This window comes from Protopterus annectens, chromosome 17.part0, assembly GCF_019279795.1.
Source record: "Protopterus annectens isolate FY-2018-M chromosome 17.part0, PAN1.0, whole genome shotgun sequence".
NCBI classification, from domain to species: domain Eukaryota; kingdom Metazoa; phylum Chordata; order Ceratodontiformes; family Protopteridae; genus Protopterus; species Protopterus annectens.
In genome coordinates this window covers 627,418,128-627,440,284 of record NC_056751.1, presented here as the reverse complement: position 1 = coordinate 627,440,284, position 22,157 = coordinate 627,418,128, and the positions used below count along the sequence as shown (strand labels likewise).

At 42.9% G+C, this 22,157-nt stretch overlaps 1 protein-coding gene across 3 annotated transcripts in view; it reads left to right on the top strand.

The window, feature by feature from the left end:
* Window positions 1–22,157, top strand: part of TKFC (triokinase and FMN cyclase) — a 574,388-nt gene that overhangs the window by 284,537 nt on the left and 267,694 nt on the right. For all 3 annotated transcript variants that reach the window (XM_044059497.1, XM_044059496.1, XM_044059495.1), the window contains exons 8-9: window positions 5,268–5,302; window positions 5,411–5,495. In XM_044059497.1, coding sequence (XP_043915432.1) covers window positions 5,268–5,302; window positions 5,411–5,495 — 120 coding nt within the window. The remainder of the gene's footprint in view (window positions 1–5,267; window positions 5,303–5,410; window positions 5,496–22,157) is intronic.

The window sequence follows — 22,157 nt, the reverse complement described above, 5'->3', positions numbered from 1 at the left end:
TTCTTTTACTATAATTGATATTATAAAGGGCACAAAGTTGAATAGTTGAATAAAATGGGTTTGCACTCTTTACTAAACTCTAAGGAGAAAAAATGGATTATTAAGTTAGGGGGGTTATTCCCACCAGGGCTCAATGAGCAATTTTAGGCTAACCAATCATGTTTCTTCTGTGATATTTTAAACAACAGCATTTGAGTTGTTTTCATTACACTGAGGAAAGCTGTGTGTGTATTGCCAGCCGAAACCAGTCTGTTTCTGTTGTTATTTAACAATAAATTATTCACCAGGACACAGCTTGCTGGCTCTGTTTTTTATTTTTACTACAGTTGATATATTTGGGGCTATGCATTGCACTCGCGCAGGAAATACTTGAAATTTCTTTCTCAGACCATCGGGCCAGCACTCCTGAAATATGGTTTTCTAAGTTTACAGATGACTCCAAACTGAGTGTTACTTGATCTTCCACTGATTCACAATTGCTGCAACATAGTTGGTGCAAGGACAGTGATATCAAATTAATTGTGATATAATTTAGCATAGCCCAATTTGGTAAATAAAACATTTTCATATACCAAATAGGTGACGCACCTCTCCAGTCATGACATATGAGTGCATCACCTATTTGGTATGTGAAATGTAAGAAACTGTTGTAAGCGATCTAGTGACTCTTGTTTAATCCTTTATCATATGACCATCATATCTACACAGTAGTTCAGAAAGCCCTTTATCTGGCTCATGTAATATTCAAAAGGTATCTCCTCTAGATCCAAAAAAGTAAATTCCCCTTTACTTATACCTCTTCAGACCCATTATGGAATGTAATGCGTCTTTTGGCATGTATTTGTCTGAACATTTCACTCAACTTGAGATAGCTTAGAGCTTCATAACTAAAAAGATCTGTGTCCTCAAGAATCTTAGTTATCAAGACAGAATGGTAACCCTGTTTCTGTACTCAATCTCTTATAGATTTTTCCCTTGGGGATCTGTATCTAGGCTGTCAAGTTATGAAAGATTTGACCCTCTTTGACCCTTTATGATGATTCCATAAATAACCAGGTAAAGAAACTAAACCTTCATCTAGAGATAAATAAGGCACATTGGCATGATAGGTTTGTTTCCCAGTGTATCCTCAATCTGTGGAACAAACGTCAACCCTGTATAACTTAGAGTTGTACCCCCACCACCTTTAACTGAGAATAGAGGGAACTTTTGAATATGGCTAGGCTTGTAATGGTTTGCAGACTAATTGTTTAGTACTTACAATGGGTGTTTAAAGCCACCAATTTCTTTTAGGCCTTTTACAGGTTATTTTGGGAAATGGCATTTAAGAATACTGTATATGGGTATTATGCAAGGTGGTGCACCATTCTTTGTTAAAATCTGTCAAGAGTGATAAGCTACAGTCTTAGTTCTTTTTGTGGTTTATGAGTAGATGAAAGCTATATATATATATATATATATATATATATATATATATATATATATATATATACACACGGCCTAGTTGACTAAGTGGTTTCCTTAAAAATAGCTGATGCCTAACAGATGCTCATTAGTAGTGTGTGTGTGTGTGTGTGTGTGTGTGTGTGTGTGTGTGTGTGTCTAAGAAACACAGTGAGTCATTTTTATTATGCAAAAGTAACATAGGGAGGTGGAGGGATAAAGAGGGACTTAACTATTTCCCTGAAAAAAAAATTGTTTGTATTTATGGGAGATGTCACTTTACATGAAACTGTGTTCCACTTCAAGTTTCAAGTAGTTCTGGTGAAATAATTTATGCATAGAAAAGAACAGTTTGTGCTTTCAGGATTGAGCAGTACATTTCAAGGGGTAAGAGATTAAAAAGAAATAATGAAAGCTTTATATATATATCTATACACACACACACACACACACACACACACACACACACACACACACATATATGTATATATATGGATCTACTTTCTTTACACAAAAATATGTTTCAACAAATTGTACTTACCCGAGCTGAATCCACCAAAGCTCCAGTTCAACGAACAGGCTGCTAAATTCCTTTCCCTGTAAAAGGATACCCTTGGCCACCATGGTAACCAAACAAAATGGACGAAATGTAAGTGCATCTAAGTGGGGGGCTTCACCCCCCCACCCCCCCTACTTCAATATACCAACTCCGAGATCACACTACATGGAACAGAGGGCACAGTTTACCATGGTGGCTAAGTGGTTCCTTTCACAGGGAAAGGAATTCGGCAGTCTGTTCGTTCGTTGAACTGGAGCTTTGATGGATTCAGCTCGGTATATATATATATATATATATATATATATATATATATATATATATATATATATATATATATATATGTGTGTGTGTGTATATATATATATATATATATATATATATATATATATATATATATATATATATATATATATATATGTGTATATATATATATATATATATATATATATATATATATATATATATATATATATATATATATATATATATATATATATATACACACACATATATATATATATATAAAGCTTTGATTATTTCTTTTTAATCTCTTACCCCTTGAAATGTACTGCTCAATCCTGAAAGCACAAACTGTTCTCTTCTTTGCATAAATGATTTCACCAGAACAACTTGAAACTTGAAGTGGAATACAGTTTCATGCAAAGTGATATCTCCCATAAATACAAACAATTTTTTTTTCTTTTTTCAGGGAAATAGTTAATTCCCTCTTTATCCCTCCACCTCCCTATGTTACTTTTGCATAATAAAAATTACTCACTGTGTTTCTTAGATGCAGTCTAAGATTAGTAATAAAGTACCATACATTGATACTATAAACATCACAGCAACATTTAATGAACAAATGGTCATGAAAGTAATACACGGAGCATCCCTACATAAGGCAGTATGATTTAAACAACACAATCTTGAATGACTGTAGGGAAACCTAATAAATATACATTATGACCTATAAAACAATAGGTATATATATATATTTATATATATATATATATATATATATATATATATTCGGTTGTTACAGTTAATTCAGTCACTGTTGGTGAGCATGAGAGAGAAGCATACTGCAGTAAACAGATATTACTTGAACGTTAATATTTTCCAGAGAAAAGGAAAACATCTTTCTCTCTCTCTCCGTACTTGCAGATATCTATAAATATAAATTTATATATATGCATTACATGTGTAAATAAATATATCTTTGTGTAGATCTGTATATACAAATATAAATAAAATGTGTGTTGTGTTGTGTGTGTGTGTGTGTGTGTGTGTGTGTGTGTGTGTGTGTGTGTGTGTGTGTGTGTGTGTATGGGAACCAGGCCATTTGTAAAACGTTATGAATGATGGCATAAACAATCAAAAAGACCTTTGATTGCAGAATGTTGGCATTATTTTCTGAGAGGTCATGTAAATCGGGGAGTGGAAGTTTCCCCTTTTCTTACTTTTGTGTGATTCCAAAATTTGTGTATAATTATTGGGAGGGGGGTATGGAGGGGTTTTGTCCCATGCAAAAAGGAAAAAAATGTTTTAAATTATGTATGCATTTTGTGTGTGTATGTTTGTGTATATGTGTGTATATATATATATATATATATATAGAGAGAGAGAGAGAGAGAGTGTGTGTATATAAATATGGATCTGTGTCACTCCCACAAGACTGAATGTCTAACTTGTAAGACATAAATCTTGAAACACGGAACATAGAAAACAGTTGTTGTTGTGTCTTTCGGCTTTTCCCGGTTAGGGGTTGCTACAGTGGAACTCCGGTCCGCTAATGATTGGCAGTAGATTTTTACGTGCCGAGTTGCCTGCCCTGACGCACAACCTTCAACAAAGGTACACCCTTTCATGCATGTCTACACAGAGAAGACGCTCTAGCTGAGAATCGAACAGGACAACGTCTTACTGTGAGGTGACAATGCTACCGCAGCACCACCACCGCAGTTTTGGAACATAGAAAACAGTATAAAGAGAAAAAAAATGTCTCATGCACCCCCACACCCACCCTGGTAATTATACATACACAAACTCCAAGATCACACCACAGTGGAGAAAGGATACCCCAATTCTCAGTGTTCCCCAGTCTCAAACCATACAGGTTCCTTTCATGTCTCTTCTTCGATGTTTCATGTTTTCAGATTTCCATCTAAATATTTAGGCATAAACCCATATATATATATATACATAAATATATATATATATATATATATATATATATATATATATATATATATATATATATACATACACACACACATACACACACACTTAACCTATATGTGTGCATGTGTTGAGAGATATAAAGTGCTGCCCTTTTGGCAAAAGGTTTTTGCCCGACTGTACCACCAATAATTTGGATTTGTTAAGCATACTCAGTTCTGTTTTGTAGGGTTTGGATGGAGTGACAGCAGGCCTTCTTTCTAATCTGAGGCAAGGGTTGGGATGGAGTGATAGCAGGCCTCCATTCCCATGGGGGAGGGTTGGGATGGAATGACAGTGGGGTCTGCTTATGTTTCCAAGTTGGGTGGTAAGTTGTGAAAAATTGATATTAGGCCTGCCCTTCCACCAGTAAATTGGGGTGTAATGTAAGTAGTTATGCACTCTCATCCATATAGGGAGTCTGCATGAAGTGATAACAGATCCCTCTCTCATCCAGGGGTTGAATATTTTGTCTGTAGGACATCCCTTCCTGTCTCTTGGGGGAGGGGTTTGACAGAAGAGTGACAGTGGACTTGCCTTCCCATTTTGGGAATTGTTAGAATGGAAGAACAGTAGACATGTCTCCTCATCCCTATGAAGAGGGTATTACTTACGAGTACTGCAGGGCTGATTCCACCCAGAGGCTACTGGTCCAGTTGCCTGCAATGACAGTTACTGACCAGTACTTTAGTTAGGTATTACTGTGTACATGCGGACATAAGTATGCCTTCCTTCTGTTCCATGGTAATCCACGTTTATGAGATTAGAAAATAGGTAAATGCCCCCTCTCCATTGCCTCTGCTTACAGATTATGGCCTCTTCCTTATCCCACAACCTGTATTGTGTCAGCAAAGGCCACCCTTGGGATGATCAGTGACCATAGAACAATTAATGGCATGCCAGAGTTAATGGCTGGTATGCTGGACTAGACAAAAACATAGAGTGTATAGTCTTTAAATAAATGATCTGTTACTTAAATTCTGTTTCATTTACTGTAATTCTGTATAAAGCATTTTAGTACTTCTAATTCTATGATGACATGTTTCAGGCATCCATGGAGAGGCTGGAATCCGTAGAACAAAGGTCAGTGCCCCTATCACATTGAAGCAGTTATTAGTTCAGTTTGACTTTGGATAATTTCACTTTACTGAATTATATATTTTATTCTGACATGTTTTCTCACACTGACAGATGGCAACAGCTGACGAGGTTGTGAAAACAATGATAGATCACATGACTGATCCTTCCAGCCAATCCCATTTAAATCTAAAGGAAGGTGGGTATTTATTAACTCATAACTATTCAGTTTTGAGGACTAATCAGTGCATATCCTGTTTGTGTGTAACATAGACTATATTACTTATTTACAGTAAGCCAGCCTTTTTAAAAGTTTTTGGGGTTTAAAGGTCATGGAACATGAGTATACCATTTTTTAGCAGTAAATCTGCTGAAGTTGCTTAAACCAGTTTTTGCATGAAATACACACACACAGAAAGAAAGGAATAAGATTGAAATGCCATGTAATACTGTGGAATGTAAGCATATAGTGAGAGAAAGTTTGTGTCATGTTCAAAGTTTTCCTCCTTAGGAATCTAGTTCTCATTTGAAGTAAATACCGGATGTGATGTTGTCCTATCTCTCCTTCGTTCTTCATTGGTTGGGTTCGGAACCGATCCTTGGTTCCAATTCAGCCATATACAAAAGCTTGAGGTCTTCCACTAGCTCATGTCTATGACCCTATCCCATGATGCCCTAGGAAAGCTCCCAGATCTCATTTGTCACTAAACATAATTGGGTGCTTTCGACTGGCTCTGGCTAAGTGAAATAATTTCTTTACTTTATATTTGGGATAATTAGTCTTTAATTACTAATTTTGTTTTCAGTTACTGTTTGTTAAGTTTATTAGAGTGTCCATTTTCTGCTGTTTGTGCCGTTAGCTGTCATTGTTTCCCTCAAGGCCTTTTATCTCACCCTATCCCATCTTAAATTTCTCCTAAGCCCGTTTTAGTTAGAGGACTTCCTTTTTCTTTAACTTCTAGGCTCATTTAAGTTACAGAGCCCGTTAACTTTTTTGGTTGTACTTATTTGTTGTTTAAAAAAAAAAGAGTTGTAAATTGTGGTAGTTATTAGCTTCTGGTAGTTAAGCCCTTTCTAGTCAAGGGCTTCTTTTCCATAGTTTTAGGCTCATTTAATTTAGAGAGCCATTTAATCCAAACCTTGTCTTCCACTCTCTCTGTTAATTACCAGGCAAGCTCATTTGAGTTAGAGGGCTGTCTTGCCCATTTAGGTTAGAGAGTAATTTTTCTCTGGTTTCTAAAAAATAAAAAAAGAGAATTCTGGTATTTGTTGTTGCCTCTTTTCTGTCATGTCCACTAAACAGCAAGACCTCTGGGTTTAGAAAGTGTGAAAATTTTAGCTAAAAATATCTGTCACTAACGGGTATGCAGTCTGTGTGTACTGCCTCGGTGTGGTACATCTCCAAGAGTCATGTGCCATATGCCATTCCTTTACCCACAGGGTGCTTTTGGAGAGGAAAAATAAACATACTCAGAGGATTATTGAAGACCCCTTTTTCAGAGGCTAGTAAAGAAGGTCAGGGTCCTTCAAAGTCGGGCCACTCCCGCTTGTTCAAATCAGACGAGGGTGGAAAGAGATCATATTCTTCTTCGGACCCTCAGTTGGAGCCGGCAAAAAAAAGTGCAAAATATGTCAACTTTGGACCTGAAGATGGCTGGGCCCAAGAAACCTTCCACCCCAACTTCTTTAGTTTCAGAGCCGTTGGGTTTTCAGATACGGAGCTGGTCCTTGGAGTTGAAACTGGTATCTCCAACCTTATGTTCACCATTACTACAGGCATCAAGATCCCCTACTCCCTTCTCTCATTCCTCCTGGTGCCTTTCAGATGATGATGTGGATCGCGTCATGTGGAGGCTATTGAGGACACTGGCACTGGCCAAATTGTTGTCGGATCTGACCCACAGGACTTCGGAACTGACTTAGCCTACCCTTTTACCTTTGATTCCTCCTCTGAGCCGATCCCAGACCTTGGAGCCAAAATGTCTAGAACTGATTGAAGTGGAACTGTTGGAGCCAAGACCTGCCCCAGGATCTTTGGGCCCAACTATTGTTTTGACGTCCAAGGTACCGTCTGAGGTCAAGGAGTCTAGGAGCTGACGTTCTCCGGTCAGATCTGGGAAGGGGAGTCAGATTGGACAGTTGCCGGATCCAAACTTGCCTCTCGGGGCCTCGGCACAGGGGAGCTTGGCTTCTGCCTCAGCCTCGGAGCTGAACAACTTGGTTCTGGGAATTCCATCTGGTTCTTCGGAGCAGGGAGTTTCCTCAGACAAGGGGCGGGGGGCTTTAGAGATAATGAGAATAATGCTGTCTCCACAGGCAGGTCCACTCTCAGGTCCGGCATTCTTCCCCAAAAGGCACCGGTGTCTGTCACGGCCCCATTGCATCCACAAAAACACGGAGACCCTAGGCCTCAGGATGCCCCATTGGGTGACCCCCCTGTCTTCTGAAACGTCTCCAGAATAACCTTTTGAAGTGGTCCCATGAAAAAGACTATGCAAGAGGAAGCATTTAGACTCCCCAGAGGAGTCCATCACTTCTGATACAAACCTCGATGAGTTGGAAGGGTCCCCACGGCCACCCTTTGAGGATGTCTCCTTCACAGACATCCTAGAAATACTTAAGCAGAGAAGTGTCTGGAAGCCCATCAACTCTTCTGAGGAGGAGACTGTATACCTGAAGGCCTTTGGGTCTCCGCCCATCGACGAGCTCATGGAAGTAGTTAGTCGAAAGGTGTGGGAGTCTCCAGATTCAGTGGAACCTGTTCCTTGGAGGCCGAACAAATTTATCAGTGCACCTTCAGACAAGGAGTTTCTTACCAAGGGTGTCCCAGTAGATGCTATAGTGGTGGCTGCAGCCACCAAAAAGAAGTATCAGAGACATCCTCGTCAGTCCATCCACTGAACAGAGAGTCTCGTAAGATGGACAGATATGGAAAGCGCATGTTCTCTTCTGTGACTTTTGCACTCAGATCGCTGAATTATCTGACTCGCCTCACTAGGCTTCAGAGAAATCTCCTGAAAGACCTAGAAGATGCACTCCAAGGTTTAGTAGCTGCAGGGGTATTAGACAAGATTTCCTCTCAGCTCTCTACCTTAACCTCAGTGGTCAACTCCTTCATGAGGCTCATTTCTTATGCAGCAGATGGAGCAAGCAGGGCAGTGGGTTCAGGAATTTCCCTAAGGAGACATTCCTGGATGCGCTTGTGTGATTTTGCGGACCCTTTTAAATCTTCTTTTGTTAACGCCACTTTCGATGGCTCGTCCTTGTTTGGGCCCAAAGTCAGACACACACTAACCAGGTGTGAACAGGAAGGAAGTCTCTCTCTGCCATTGGATTCCTTTTCTCCCTACCTACCAGAACTTACCCAAAGGGTCAGAAGGGGGGAAAAATGTGGTTTTGAAAATCCCAGAGAGCTTTCCAGGGCACACGTGGTGATTCTTCCCCCAGGGGCAGAGGAGGAAATGCCAGTGGAAGATGCCGACCACACGGCAGAGGGGGTCCTCAAAATCAGGGTGACAGGAAATCTTTCCATGGTAAGCCCTTTCAGCGCTTCTGAAATGAGGCCTGTCTGTCCATCTCTGGAGGCATTCGGGGGTCGATTTTCTTTATACCCTGAAGCCTGGCTAAAAATAACAAAAGACAAGTGGGTACAAAACATTGAATAAAGAGGCTACTCTATACCCTTTTCTTTCCCTGTCCCAAATATAAAAAACATCACAGATGTCCCACCCAGTGAAAGGGAACAGGCAACTCTAGAAACACAAAAGTTGCTAGACAAAAAAGTCATCCAGACAGTCCCCGCAGACCAAATAGGATCCGGAACTTACTCAAGGTTCTTTTAGTTCCAAAGAAAACAGGGGACTGGAGAGCCATCTTGCATCTCAGCAAATTAAACAAATCAGTAAGAAAGTCAAAGTTCTGGATAGTAACACTGCAGTCAATAATCCCTTTTCTGGGACAAGATGATTGAATGTGCTCTATAGACCTCCAGGATGCGTACTACCACATAAAAATGGACAGGCGATCCAGGAGTCATGTGCACTTTCGGCTGGGAACCAGTCATTACTAATTTCGAGCTCTGCCCTTTGGTTTCACTACAGCCTTCAGTGTGTTCACCAAGTGTATGGCAGTGGTTATGACTCACTTGAGATGCCTAGGATTCAGAGTGTTTCTGTTCCTAGATGACTGGCTCCTAACCGCCACCACTGAGCATCTACTAACAAATGCGAGGGACACCACCTTACAGCTCTGCTCTCACCTAGGAATCACAATAAATTATGAAAAATCTGCCTTGTTGCCATCTCACTGTATCGTTTTTATAGGAGCAAATCTAGATACAACAAAAATTATGACAAAACTTCCTCCAACAGAGTTCAAGTCCTACGAGATTAGGTCATAAACCTACTTTCCAAGAAAAAAGTACAAGCAAGAACGGTCCTGAAAGTCTTGGGGACCATGGTAGCAGCAATAACCCTGATTCCATTAGCACATCTGCACATGAGAATTCTACAGTGGCTAGCTACTGTTCACTCAGTGGTCCATGCAGGAACTACCCATGTCCTACCAAATTTTGATAACAGAATCTTGCAAGAGAGACCTTCGTTGGTGGCTTCACTCCACTCATGTGACATTAGGTCGACCCTTTGTTCTTCCCCAGCCATTAGCTACAGCGACCACAGATACTTACCAGATAGGGTGGGGGGCAATATCTGGTAAAGACAGTCCAAGGCACTTGGCAGGATCATGAGGCCCATTTGCACATCAGTGTCCTAGAGATAAAAGCAGGGCTTTTAGCATTGCAGGCATTCCAGGACTCTCTTCCACTGGGAACTTTTGCAGTACAGACAGACAACATGTCAGTTGTATGGTACATAAACAAACAAGGAGGAACCAGATCTTACCCCCTTTGTCAAGAGGCCATGAGAGTATGGTAGTGGGCAACCTCCTCCCAACGCTTTCTGATAGCAATGCACATCTCCGGGAAATCCAACATGATAGCGGACAGACTCATCAGATCGATTCTGATGCCTCACGGATGGTCCATAAAACAGGAAGTGGCAGAAAAGATTTTCTGCAAATGGGGCCAGCCTTGCTGCGACCTTTTTGCCACATGCCTGAACATCAAATGCAGCAGCTACTTTGCCCTGATCCTCCTCTGGGGGAGGCACCCAAGGGATGCACTTGTCCACAATTGGCCTTCGGGTCTCCTGTACGCCTTTCCTCCCTTTCCGTTGATACCCAAAGTTCTTCAGAAAGCCAATTACTTGAGAAGGAACTTGATACTCATCACCCCATACTAGCCTCATCAAATCTGGATGTCCATCGTGTTTCACTGTTGCAGTCTTAACCAATGGGTTATCCAACTCCTGGTAGCCCTCGATCGGCCAGAATATCAACGGTAAGTAAATATGACATCGGCTGTCGTCGGTTGTAAAGGACGTCAGGACATCTGATACAAAAGGGGGCAGCCAACGTTACTTTCTCAGTCTTCCTTGCTGCGGTGCCCAAAGCAGAAGCATTTTTTGCACGAGTGCCGGTCGGCAGTTTACTTTTTGATTTCCGACTACAAAGTTGAAGTCAATTACAGCTAAGTACCCCATTGGGGATCCTCTTTTCTTGTCTTAACGAATGTCAGAAAAGGTTAATAATTGTCTTACCTGTGGAAAGCAGATTCCCCATAGAGATTTTCATTCCTATTGTATTATTTGTTTAGGCCTTGACCACGACATTCCTAAGTGTGATCACTGTGCTTATTTTAATCTGCATACTATTTGTCATTGGGCTAAGCTTTTAGCTAAACATTTTGGAGTTTGGTTGGTATGGCATCTGCTGGTCTTCAGGCTTCGGATATCCCTAAGAACCGTAAGGATAAGGACCGCGACAGGCTTCAGAGGATCAAGTCTTTGGATGATGTTAAGTTGGTCGTCAGTCCTGCTGTAGCCAGTGAAGTGCCTTTGCAGCCCGCGGATTTTCAACCATAGGCCTCGGTTGAGACCATTTCAGTGTCCCCCAGGCCTCCAGCTTCCATTTTGTCTTCTGACCTTCCACCTTTCCCCTCTTTAGCTGGATCTGGAGCTGCTATGCTGGCTCCAGTGTCCGAGGCCTCCGTTCTTCATTCGGACAGCAAGCTCATACTGATGACCTCTGCTGCGACTTTGGCTGTTGCCAGGCCTCCCAAGTCCTTCAGACTTACAGGTAAATCTTCCAGTCGTAAGCCTGTGAAAAAGCAGGCTCCATTTCCCTCTCGTTCCCCTCAATCCCAAATGGTTAAAATGGCTAATGACTTTTTGACTCTTATTAGGGGTTTACAGCCTCCTCCTTCTAAAGGGGTAGGGATGTCTCTCCTGAGGCTTTGTCTTATTCTGGTTCTGATACTTTTAGCATTTCTGCTGATGAAGAGGAAGTTTCTTAGGTTTTTTTCTCCTTTTGAGGATTCAGATCCAGTGGAGTCCATTCCTTCTGCTTCTCCTCCAGAGGATTTCTCCTTTGGTGATACTTTGAATACTCTCAGGGAGCATTTTAAATGGGAAAGTCAGGATTATCCCCAATCTAAGAATAGGATTAGGAAGTTTTTGGATTTGCCACAGCATAAGCCTCTGGCTATTCCTCCAGTGTTGGAAGTGGTTGATGATGTTTTTCTGGAAAATTCCTTGACTCCAAATTCAGTTCCTCCTGCTCCCAGGAAACCTGACAAGTACTGTAGAGTCCCTGATTCTCATTTGTTTCTTGTCAGGAATCCATTGGTTGATCCAGAGGTTATTTCTCAAAGCCATAAAGGAGTTAAGGCCCCTGTTACCAAAAATCCTGTTCCTTCTGACAAGGAATCTAGGAACCTAGATAGGTGGGGTAAGAAAGTGTATGCCTCTGCCACTGTTGCTGTTAGGTCTACTAATTGTCTTTTTCATATGCTTAAGTACCAGCAGCACACCTTGGAGGTTATTAAGTTTAGGACTGCAAGTGTGCCTCTTTTGGCAGAGAGTAAGGATATGCAGGATTTGCTGAATTATGCCAGTCTTGTCAATAAACATTCTTTACATTGTGGTTTTGACATTCTAGAAGCCTCCTGCAGGGCTACAGCTACTGGATCTGTTATTAGAAGGCACGCTTGGCACAGGGAACAGCCCCTTCCAGAGTCTGTCAAGGCTAAGCTTTTGGATGTACCTTTGCATAAGGGCAGTCTTTTTGGCAGCAAAGCAGAGGAAGTGCTCAAAAAGATGGAGGATAAGGCCAAGTCTATACAAACTGTTAAAGATTTTCTGCAAGTCCAACCTCCTTGCTTTAGCAGGAATTACCCTTCTAACAGTTGGATGTTTCCTGATACCAGCAGAGAGAACCATTCTAGGACTAGAGGATACAAATCTTCTAGTGGGCAGGTGGCTACCCCTCAAAAGTCTAAGTGTTGGCATGCTTCCACTTCCAAGGTGGGAAGTTCTAAGCCTACATCTCAATTTAAACATTCTCAATGACTCTGTCCAACTTCTGCCTCTTCTTGCTTGCTCGGAGAGTCCTTTAGGGGGAAGGTTGGTCTTTCTTGCAAATGTCTGGGCCACCATCACAGATGACAAATGGGTACTCAGAACTGTATCCCTAAGACACAGGTTTTCTTTCCACACCTTTCCAGTACCCAAAGGATTCCCGGACACTCCTCCAAACCAAAGGGCAGAAGTAGAAAAGCAAATTTTGTCTCTGTTACATCTGTGAGCAATAGAATCAGTTCCTGCTCAGCAGGTAGCCCAAGGTTTCTATTCCAGACTTTACTTAGTTCCAAAAAAGAAGGCACCTGGCGTCCTATCCTAGATTTATCCATTCTGAACTATTTCTTGGTAATTCCAAAGTTCATAATGCTCACTCTGCAGCAGTTGCTGCCAATGTTAGAAAAGGACTCCTGGCTGGTAACTTTGGATCTCAAAAAAGCTTACCTGCACATCCCTATCAGGGAAATTTGCAGGCAATACCTTTGTTTCAGAGTAGGCAAGCAACCTTATCAATTCTCTGCACTGCCCTTTGGCTTATCTACTGCTCCCAGAGTTTTCACAAAGTGCCTGGCTCCAGTCATTGCTTTTTGCAGGCAGAAGAAAATTCAGATTTATCCATACTTGGATGACTGTCTAATTCAAGCAAATTCTCAGGAACAGCTGTTAAAGGATCTAGAATTTGTAAAGACTCTTCTCTCTTCCCTGGGTTACACTCTGAACAAGGAAAAATAAAAAATGGTGCCATCCAAGGAGCTAACATTCCTGGGAGCGAGTCTGAACACAGCCACCCAGATGATATATCTCACCCAGGAGAAGCAGGCATCTCTTTCAGTGTACTTCAAGGATTTGGAAAGTCTGTCCCAGCTCCCTGCAAGGAAATACCTGCAAGCTCTGGGATACATGGCCTCTTGCATTCTCATGTTTCCATATGCAAGACTGCATATGAGGAGATTGCAGTGGTACCTCAAGAACCTTATGTCAGCACACACAGGACCTGGATATGATAATTCCTCTGCTTCCATGTCTGCAGACAGAGTTTCTATGGTGGGTGACATCATGTCTACAAAACAAAGGCATCCCTTTTTGCCCACCCCCTGCCACTCAAGTTCTTACCACACACGCATCGGACTACACCTGGGGAGCTCACCTGGATGGCAGATGCATACAGGGACGTTGGAACGCACAGCAGATGCACCTGCACATAAACCTAAAGGAGTTGATAGTTCAGGTCTTACTAGCTTTCAGGCATCTTCTTTCTCCAGGAGCTCTGCTTGTCAGGACAGACACCACCACAGTCATGTGGTACATCAACAAGCAGGGAGGGACTCATTCTTACCTCCTGTGAATCTCTGGTCCATAGCAGCATCCTTGGGCCTGCATCTCCTAGCTCAGTTTCTTCCAGGGAGGCTCAGTGTCTTGGTAGGCCAGTTGAGCAGACAGACCCTGGATCCTCACGAGTGGCAACTGAACAGAACAGTCTTTTACAGCATCATTCAATGTTGGGGAACTTCTCAGGTGGATCTTTTCTCCTACCTAGACAACCACCTTCTACTTCTTTTTTGCACCAGACAGCATCACAGCAGAGCCTGGAGAGTGGATGCTCTGTCCTTCCCTTGGATGCTGCTGTCTGTTTATGTCTTCCCTCTTCTTCTTCCCAGAGTATTATTGAAGTTCAGGGATGAAAGACCAAGGACCATTCTCATAGCTCCAGACTGGCCCAGACAGCATTGGTATCCACTGCTTTGCAGTCTCTCCCAATTTCCTCCTTGGCATCTTCCTCTGAAGCCAGATCTTTTGGTGCAGGAAGGGGGAAACATTTTACATCCTCATCTTCAGTCTCTCCATTTGGCAGCATGGCTCATTGTATGACTCCTTCCTTTTCCTCTTCTCTTTCCCAGCAGGTGGTTGATGTACTGAGGGAGACCAGGAGGCCTAGCACTAGGACATCCTACACTGGCAAATGGGAAAGGTTCTCTCATTGGATGCAGGCTAGGGGAGAATCTGCTTCTCAGCCTACCCTTCCTCTGATCCTGGAATACATGGCTGAATTGCTTCAGGGTGGTCTTTTGTTTTCCTCTATCAAGCTACATGCTTCAGCCATTTCTGCTCATTGTTCTTTTGAACAACCCATTTTCTCTCATCCCCTGATGAAAATCAGAGGTGCTTGCAACTTAAAACCTCCCAGAAGGGCACCTACTCCAGCCTGGGATCTTAATTTTGTTCTAGAGAAACTCACTCTTCCTCCTTTTGAGCCAGCTGCCACTTCAGATTTAAAGTTTCTCTCTTGGAGGACTGCCTTCCTCTTGGCTATAACGTCAGCAAGGAGGGTTTCGAAGCTGCAAGCTGTGATGGCTGTGGAGCCTTTTTCTTATTTTCCATGCAGATCGGGTCTCTCTGCGAACCCAACCCCTCCTTTATGCCTAAGGTGGTTTCTAGCCTGACTCTTAGTCAGTCCATACACCTTCCTACTTTCTTTCCTAATCCTCAAAATAGAGGTGAAAGGATCCTACATTCTCTTGATGTGCACAAACAGCTCAGGTTTTACCTGGACAGGACTAAGGACCTTAGGGAATCAGCACAGTTATTGGTCAGTTTTGCACTGGAGCTCAGGGCAAAGCTATTTCTAAGCAAACCATTTCTAAATGGATTGCACATTGTATTACTTTCTGTTATTCCTTTCATGGCAAGGTTCCTCCTCAAGGGGTTAGGACCCACACCACAAGAGCAGCTTCCACTTTTGCAGCCTTTTTAAGGGGTGTCCCTACTAAAGACATTTTGGAGGCTGCCACATGGTCTTCTGTTCACACTTTCACAAAGCATTATAATTTGCCTTTCTTTTCTAGAGTCAGGGCAAGGTTTGCCACTGCTGTTCAAACTGATCCATAAAAACCAAACCCCCACCCTTGTCAGGTTTCATAACTCGAATGTTACAACAGTTCAGTAAGTCAATGTGTTCCAACTCGCTCTTGGATATTTTGATTAACAATGAGGGTGACTTTAAGATATACAATTTTAGCACCCTAAATATTAATGAAGAGATCGTTAATGTTTTTGCAAAGGGGCTGACATTTGTGCCTGATAGAAGGGCTGATCTGGTCAAAACCATTCTGGACCTGAGAATGTTTGTGCATAAGCTTAATTTAACTGCAAGTTTTGGTAACAATCCAGCTCTTACAAGCACATTGAGAGTGTCTAGTTTATTCAGCCCACCTATGCAAGCATCCTTAGCTATGTTTGCGAAAGTAAGTGAGATGGACATCAGAGCGTTACTTGCTAAGGAAGTTCCAAGATCTGCTCCAACAACTAACTGTTCCAAGAGCGAGTTGGAATACATTGACTTACTGAACTCTTGTAACATTCGAGTTATGAAACCTGGCAAGGGTGGGGGTTTGTTTTTTATGGGTCAGTTTGATTACATAGATAGAATGGAAGCTCATGTGACATCTGATGTATATGAAACGGTTAGTTTGAACGAGCTTAAATACTGCATATAAGAGGGTGAATAATGTACTTAATGATCTATTCCTTGATGGTAGCATTGACATAGACACTTTGCAGTATTTAATTATGCCAGATCACATTTTACCTACACTATTCGGGTCTCCCAAATTGCATAAAAATATGTACAACCCCCCTTTTAGACCCATAGTGGATGGGAGAGGCTCAGTTACATATGCATGTGGTAAGTTTATTGATTGAAAACTCAAACCTTACATCAAGTCTGAATCACAAATATGCCATGATTCATGGAGATGTTCATCGTGCATACAGCTGCAGTAATCACAGATGGGTTTTCAGCCGTCAGGCGTTCCCTCGGTCGGCCGAATTCCAAAGTCTTGGTCCGGCGTCGGTTGTCGTCGCTTACTCTTCTGACTTCAGGAAGGCCAGAGTATATAAGACACAGCCGACGCCATGTTCTTCAGTCTTTTTTGCCGCGCGGTGCCCGAAGCAGAAGCAGTTCGCAAGTGCCGGTCGGCCAGCTCCTGAATTACGAAAATAATTGGAACCGAAGTCTTCATTAAAGCTAAGTACCCGTTAGAAACTTTTCTTGCCTCAGACCGATGTCAGAAAAAGTTAATAATTGTATTTCTTGTGGGAAGCAAATACCGCATAAGGATTTCCATTCCCTTTGCATACCTTGTTTGGGCCCAGACCACGACGTCTCGGGCTGTCGCTTTTGCGCTACCTTCAATAAACGCACTATCAAGCGTCGGGCGGAGTTCGCCCAACACTACTTTGGTAAAGCTTTTGACTATAAAATGTCGTCGGACACTCCGACTACCGTTTTGTCCAAAAAACGCAAGGAAAAGGACCGACATGCGAGGCCCGCGGTCCCCGCCGACACCACGCCAAAACAGGCTTCACGTGGTCCGGTACTCAGCGAGACGCCTTTGCAGTCCCTGACTACCGACGACACTCCTTTGGCGGTGTCCTCTGTACCCGAGACCGCTGGGTCCTCGGCCCTTTCCCAGACTACAACCGAAGCCCCAGCTAATGTCGAGCCTACTAATGTGGACAGGTCCACCTCCACCCATGGTGTATTTAGGCCCTCATCTGCTTTTTCAATTAAGGCCTTTACTAAATTCAAAGCAGCCAGGCATCCCACGAGGCCTGTTCCACAGGGCCCATCTCCTGGACACATGCCTAAGAAACAGATGCTTAAAATGGCTGAGGATCTAATTACTCTTATCAGAGGTTCTCAGCCCCCTCCTGACAAGAGACCCAGAGTGGAGGAAGAATCTCACTCTTCTGATCAGGGATCCATTTTATCAGAACATTATGATGCAGAGGAACAGTCTTACTCCCCTTTTGAGGATTCGGATGCAGAACAGTCCATCCCTTCTGTATCCCCTCCTGAGGATTTTTCTTTTGGGGAAACCTTGCACACCTTGAGGGAACACTTCCATTGGGAAGGCCAAGACTTTTCAGATTCCAAGAAAAGACTTAGGGAATTTCTCTGGTTACCTCAGCACAGGCCTCTGGCTATACCCCCTGTTTTGGATGTACTAGATGATGTCTACTCGGAGGCTTGCCTTAACCCTGATTCTCTGCCTCCTGCAGGTATTACAGAGTACCCAGTTCTCACCAATTTCTATACAAAGGCCATAATGCTGACCCTGAAACCATTTCACAAGGCCCCAAGGGATTAAAGGCCTCCACTGCCAAGAACCCACTTCCTGTAGAAAGGGAATCCAGATCTCTAGAAAGGTGGGGTAAAAAGGTATATACCTCGGCCACCCTAGCCATGAGGGCCTTAAACTGTCAGTTTCATATGATTAAATATCAACAGTACCTGTTATCACAATTAAGGAACAAAATGTCTCAACCTGAACAACCAGATTTAAAAGAGTTGCAGGATATGATGCATAGTGCGGAGCAAGTGGGTAAACACACCTTACAATGTGGTTATGATGCCCTAGAGGCTTCCAGTAGAGCGGCTGCTACAGGATCAGTCATTCGCAGACATGCCTGGCTTAGGGAACAAAATTTGCCTGATCATGTGAAAGCTAAACTTCTTGATGCTCCTTTACAAAAGGATGTACTATTTGGTACTAATGCTGAGGAGATACTACGGAAAATGGAAGAAAAAGCCAAATCTATACAAACTGTCAAAGCTTTCTTACAGGTCCAACCACCACGTTTTAGCAGAAACTGGCCTTCAAAAAACTGGTCCTTTCCAGCCACTGACAAGCCCCAAAGAGGTAGATACAGACGGACAAGGGGCAGAGGGCAATCACAAGGATCATATAGAGGCAGACAATGGCAATCTCCAGCACCAAGAGGTGGTGAAGACAGTGCACAACAATACAGGAAGCAAAACCAATGACTCCCTCATTTTCATGCCAAGCAAGTCTGAGCTGGCAGCACCTTTGGGAGGGAAACTAGCATTATTTGCAAGCAATTGGCATATTGTCACAACAGACAAATGGATACTGGACATTATAAACAGAGGCTACAAATTTCAATTTCACACTCTTCCAAAAATGAGAGGCATGCCAAACCTGCCACAAAATCAAAGGGCAGAGGCACAACTGCAAATTTCAAAGCTCCTAAACATGAGAGCTATACAAAAGGTACCTACACCAACAAGGTCAAGGTTTTTATTCAAGACTCTTTCTGGTACCAAGAAAAGGAACCGACTGGAGACCCATTCTGGACTTATCCATCCTAAACACATTTCTACTGCACCAAAATTCAAGATGCTCACATTACAGCAACTTCTTCCCATGCTGGGCAAGGAGTTTTGGCTGGTAACATTGGACCTCAAGGAGGCATACCTGCATGTCCCAATCAGACAAAGCTGCAGAAGATACCTCAGATTTCTTGCAGGTTCAATCCACTATCAATTCTCTGCATTGCCCTTTGGCTTATCTACTGCGCCCAGAGTATTCACAAAGTGCCTGGCATCAGTGATTGCCTACTGCAGACTTCAAGGGATACAAATTTACCCTTACCTGGACGACTGCCTGATCCAAGCAGTCAGCAAACACATACTACTGGAACATCTGGCATATGTGACACGGTTACTGCTTTCTCTGGGATATACCATCAACAAGGAGAAATCAAGGCTAACACCATCTCAGAAAATAACCTTCCTGGGTGCCAGTTTGGACACAAACACCCAGATGGCATATCTTACGCCAGAAAAACAAGGGCAACTATCTCAGTACTTCAAAACACTAGCAAAAAGTACCAGGCTTACTGCAAGGAAAATCCTGCAGGCTCTGGGATTCATGGCATCTTGCATTCTTCTAATCCCATGTGCAAAGCTGCATATGAGGAAACTTCAGTGGTACCTAAAAAATCTATGGTCTCAACACAGTCACAGTTTGGAAGCTATTATACCAATAATTCCATGTTTGCAAAAGGAATTTCTATGGTGGGCCCAAGCATGTCAAGTAAACGCAGACCTTCCATTCTGCAAGCCTCAAGCAAAACAAGTCATAACCACAGATGCCTCAGATTACGCCTGGGGGGCGCACATGAAGGACAGGTGCATTCAGGGCAGATGGTCCCAAAAGGAAAAACACCTTCACATCAATCAAAAAGAAATGCTAGCAGTAATAAATGCAATTACAGCTTTCAAGGACTTCCTGCATCCAGGACAATTACTGATAAGAACAGACAACACCACAGTAATGTGGTACATAAACAAACAAGGAGGAACACATTCATACCCCTTGTGCAGACTAGCCATGACTCTTTGGAACTTGGCTCTGGAAAGACAAATCGAACTTCAAGCACAGTACTTGCCAGGACTGGAAAACACACTGGCAGACACTCTAAGCAGAAATATGACAGATCCACACGAATGGAAGTTACATCCTCAGGTGTTTACAGAGATAATCCAAGCGTGGGGAGGCCAGACATAGATCTTTTGCCTCCCACAGGAACCGTCAATTGAAAAGTTTTGTTCAAGGACCTTCCATCCAAAGGCCTGGAAAGTGGGCGCCTTTCATTCAGTTGGACAGCATGGACAGTTTATGCATTCCCACCTCTGCCTCTTCTGCCCAAGGTGCTTTTGAAAGCAAGAACAGACAAACCGAGGATGATACTGATTGCTCCAGATTGGCCAAGGCAACACTGGTATCCACTCCTGAGGAGCCTAACACATACTCCTCCCTGGTCCCTGCCTCTAATACCTCTTCTGCTGACTCAGAACAGCTACAAAACTCTCCACAGTCAGCTGAAAACACTCAACCTCGCTGCATGGAAAATTCCTTAACACCACAACAGACCCTACTCTCCAAGGAGGTGCAGGATGTCATTTTGGAGGCCAGAAGACCATCTACTAGAAAAGCTTACTCTGCAAAATGGAAGCGGTTTTGCTGTTGGAATGAGAAAAGAGGCCAGGACCCTAGAAAATTGAACTTGCCTCAGGTTTTACAGTACCTAGCTGAACTGCTGAACAGTGGACTTTCATTTTCTTCCATAAAAATACATGCCTCAGCTATTTCTGCAGAATTCAACACGGATCCTCCTTTATTCTCTCACCCACTCTTACGGCAGTTCCTCAGAGGGGCTAAGAATATAAGACCTCCAAGGAAGCAACCAATACCAGCCTGGGACCTTAATTACATACTAGAAAAATTAACATTGCCTCCCTTTGAACCTGCTGCCTCAACAGATCTGCAATATTTGTCCTGGAAAACAGCTTTCCTTCTGGCCATCACTTCAGCTCGTAGGGTTTCTGAACTACAGGCCCTCATGGCGGTGCAGCCCTTCCTCATCTTCCATCAGGACAGGGTTTCCCTTACCAACCCATCTTTTATGCCAAAAGTGGTATCCAGGGTAGCCTTAAACCAAGCCATACACCTTCCTACCTTTTATCCTAACCCTCAAAACAAAGGGGAGAGGCTGCTTCACTCTTTAGACATCCATAGGCAGCTACGTTACTATTTGGACAGAACAAAGTCCTTCAGGAAATCAGAACAACTTTTTGTGTCCTATGCCGTAGGGGCTCAACGGTAACCAGTTACCAAACAGACCATTTCCAAGTGGATTGGCCACTGCATACGGTTTTGTTATTCCTATCATGGGAAATCTGTCCCTACTGGTATCAGATCTCACTCCACCAGGGCCACAGCCACCTCTACAGCCTTCCTGAGAGGTGTTCCTACTAAGGATATTTTGGAGGCAGCCACTTGGAGTTCTGTACATACCTTCACAAAACACTACCACCTGCCCTTATATTCCAGAACAAGAGCAGGCTTTGCCACTGCTGTTTTGCAGGGCATTCTGGCTCAACCCAGTTCCTCATAGTACCTACCACCCTATGCATAGCTTTGGGACTCTACCCATCTGTGATTACTGCAGCTGTATGCACGATGAACATAGTACAGTTTTGTACCTACCATAAATGTAGATGTTCGAGTGCTAATACAGCTGCAGTACAGGTTTCCTCCCTCCTTCCCCACTTGGTAAGGGCATGGGGCCTAACAACCTCTTCATACCACCTGACTGGGTTATCCTGCTATGTTTATTTGCTTGCTTACACTGATTTTGCATTACATTGCATTGCTTGCATATGTGGATAAGCCTTATTTATGTATTGCCTTCCTTTTGGGGGCACCTGACATCTGGGGCAAGAAAGACTGAAGAACATGGCGTCGGCTGTGTTTTATATACTCTGGCCTTCCTGACGTCAGAAGAGTAAGCGACAACCGGCCGGACCAAGACTTTGGAATTCGGCCGACCGAGGGACCGCCTGACGGCTGAAAACCCATCTGTGATTACTGCAGCTGTATTAGCACTCGAACATCTACATTTATGGTAGGTACAAAACTGTACTTTTTCTTTATTGTATCAATAATTTAGCTTACCAAGATGGTTTCATCTTTCTCACTGTGGACATAAAAGATCTATATACAGTTATCCCACAGACA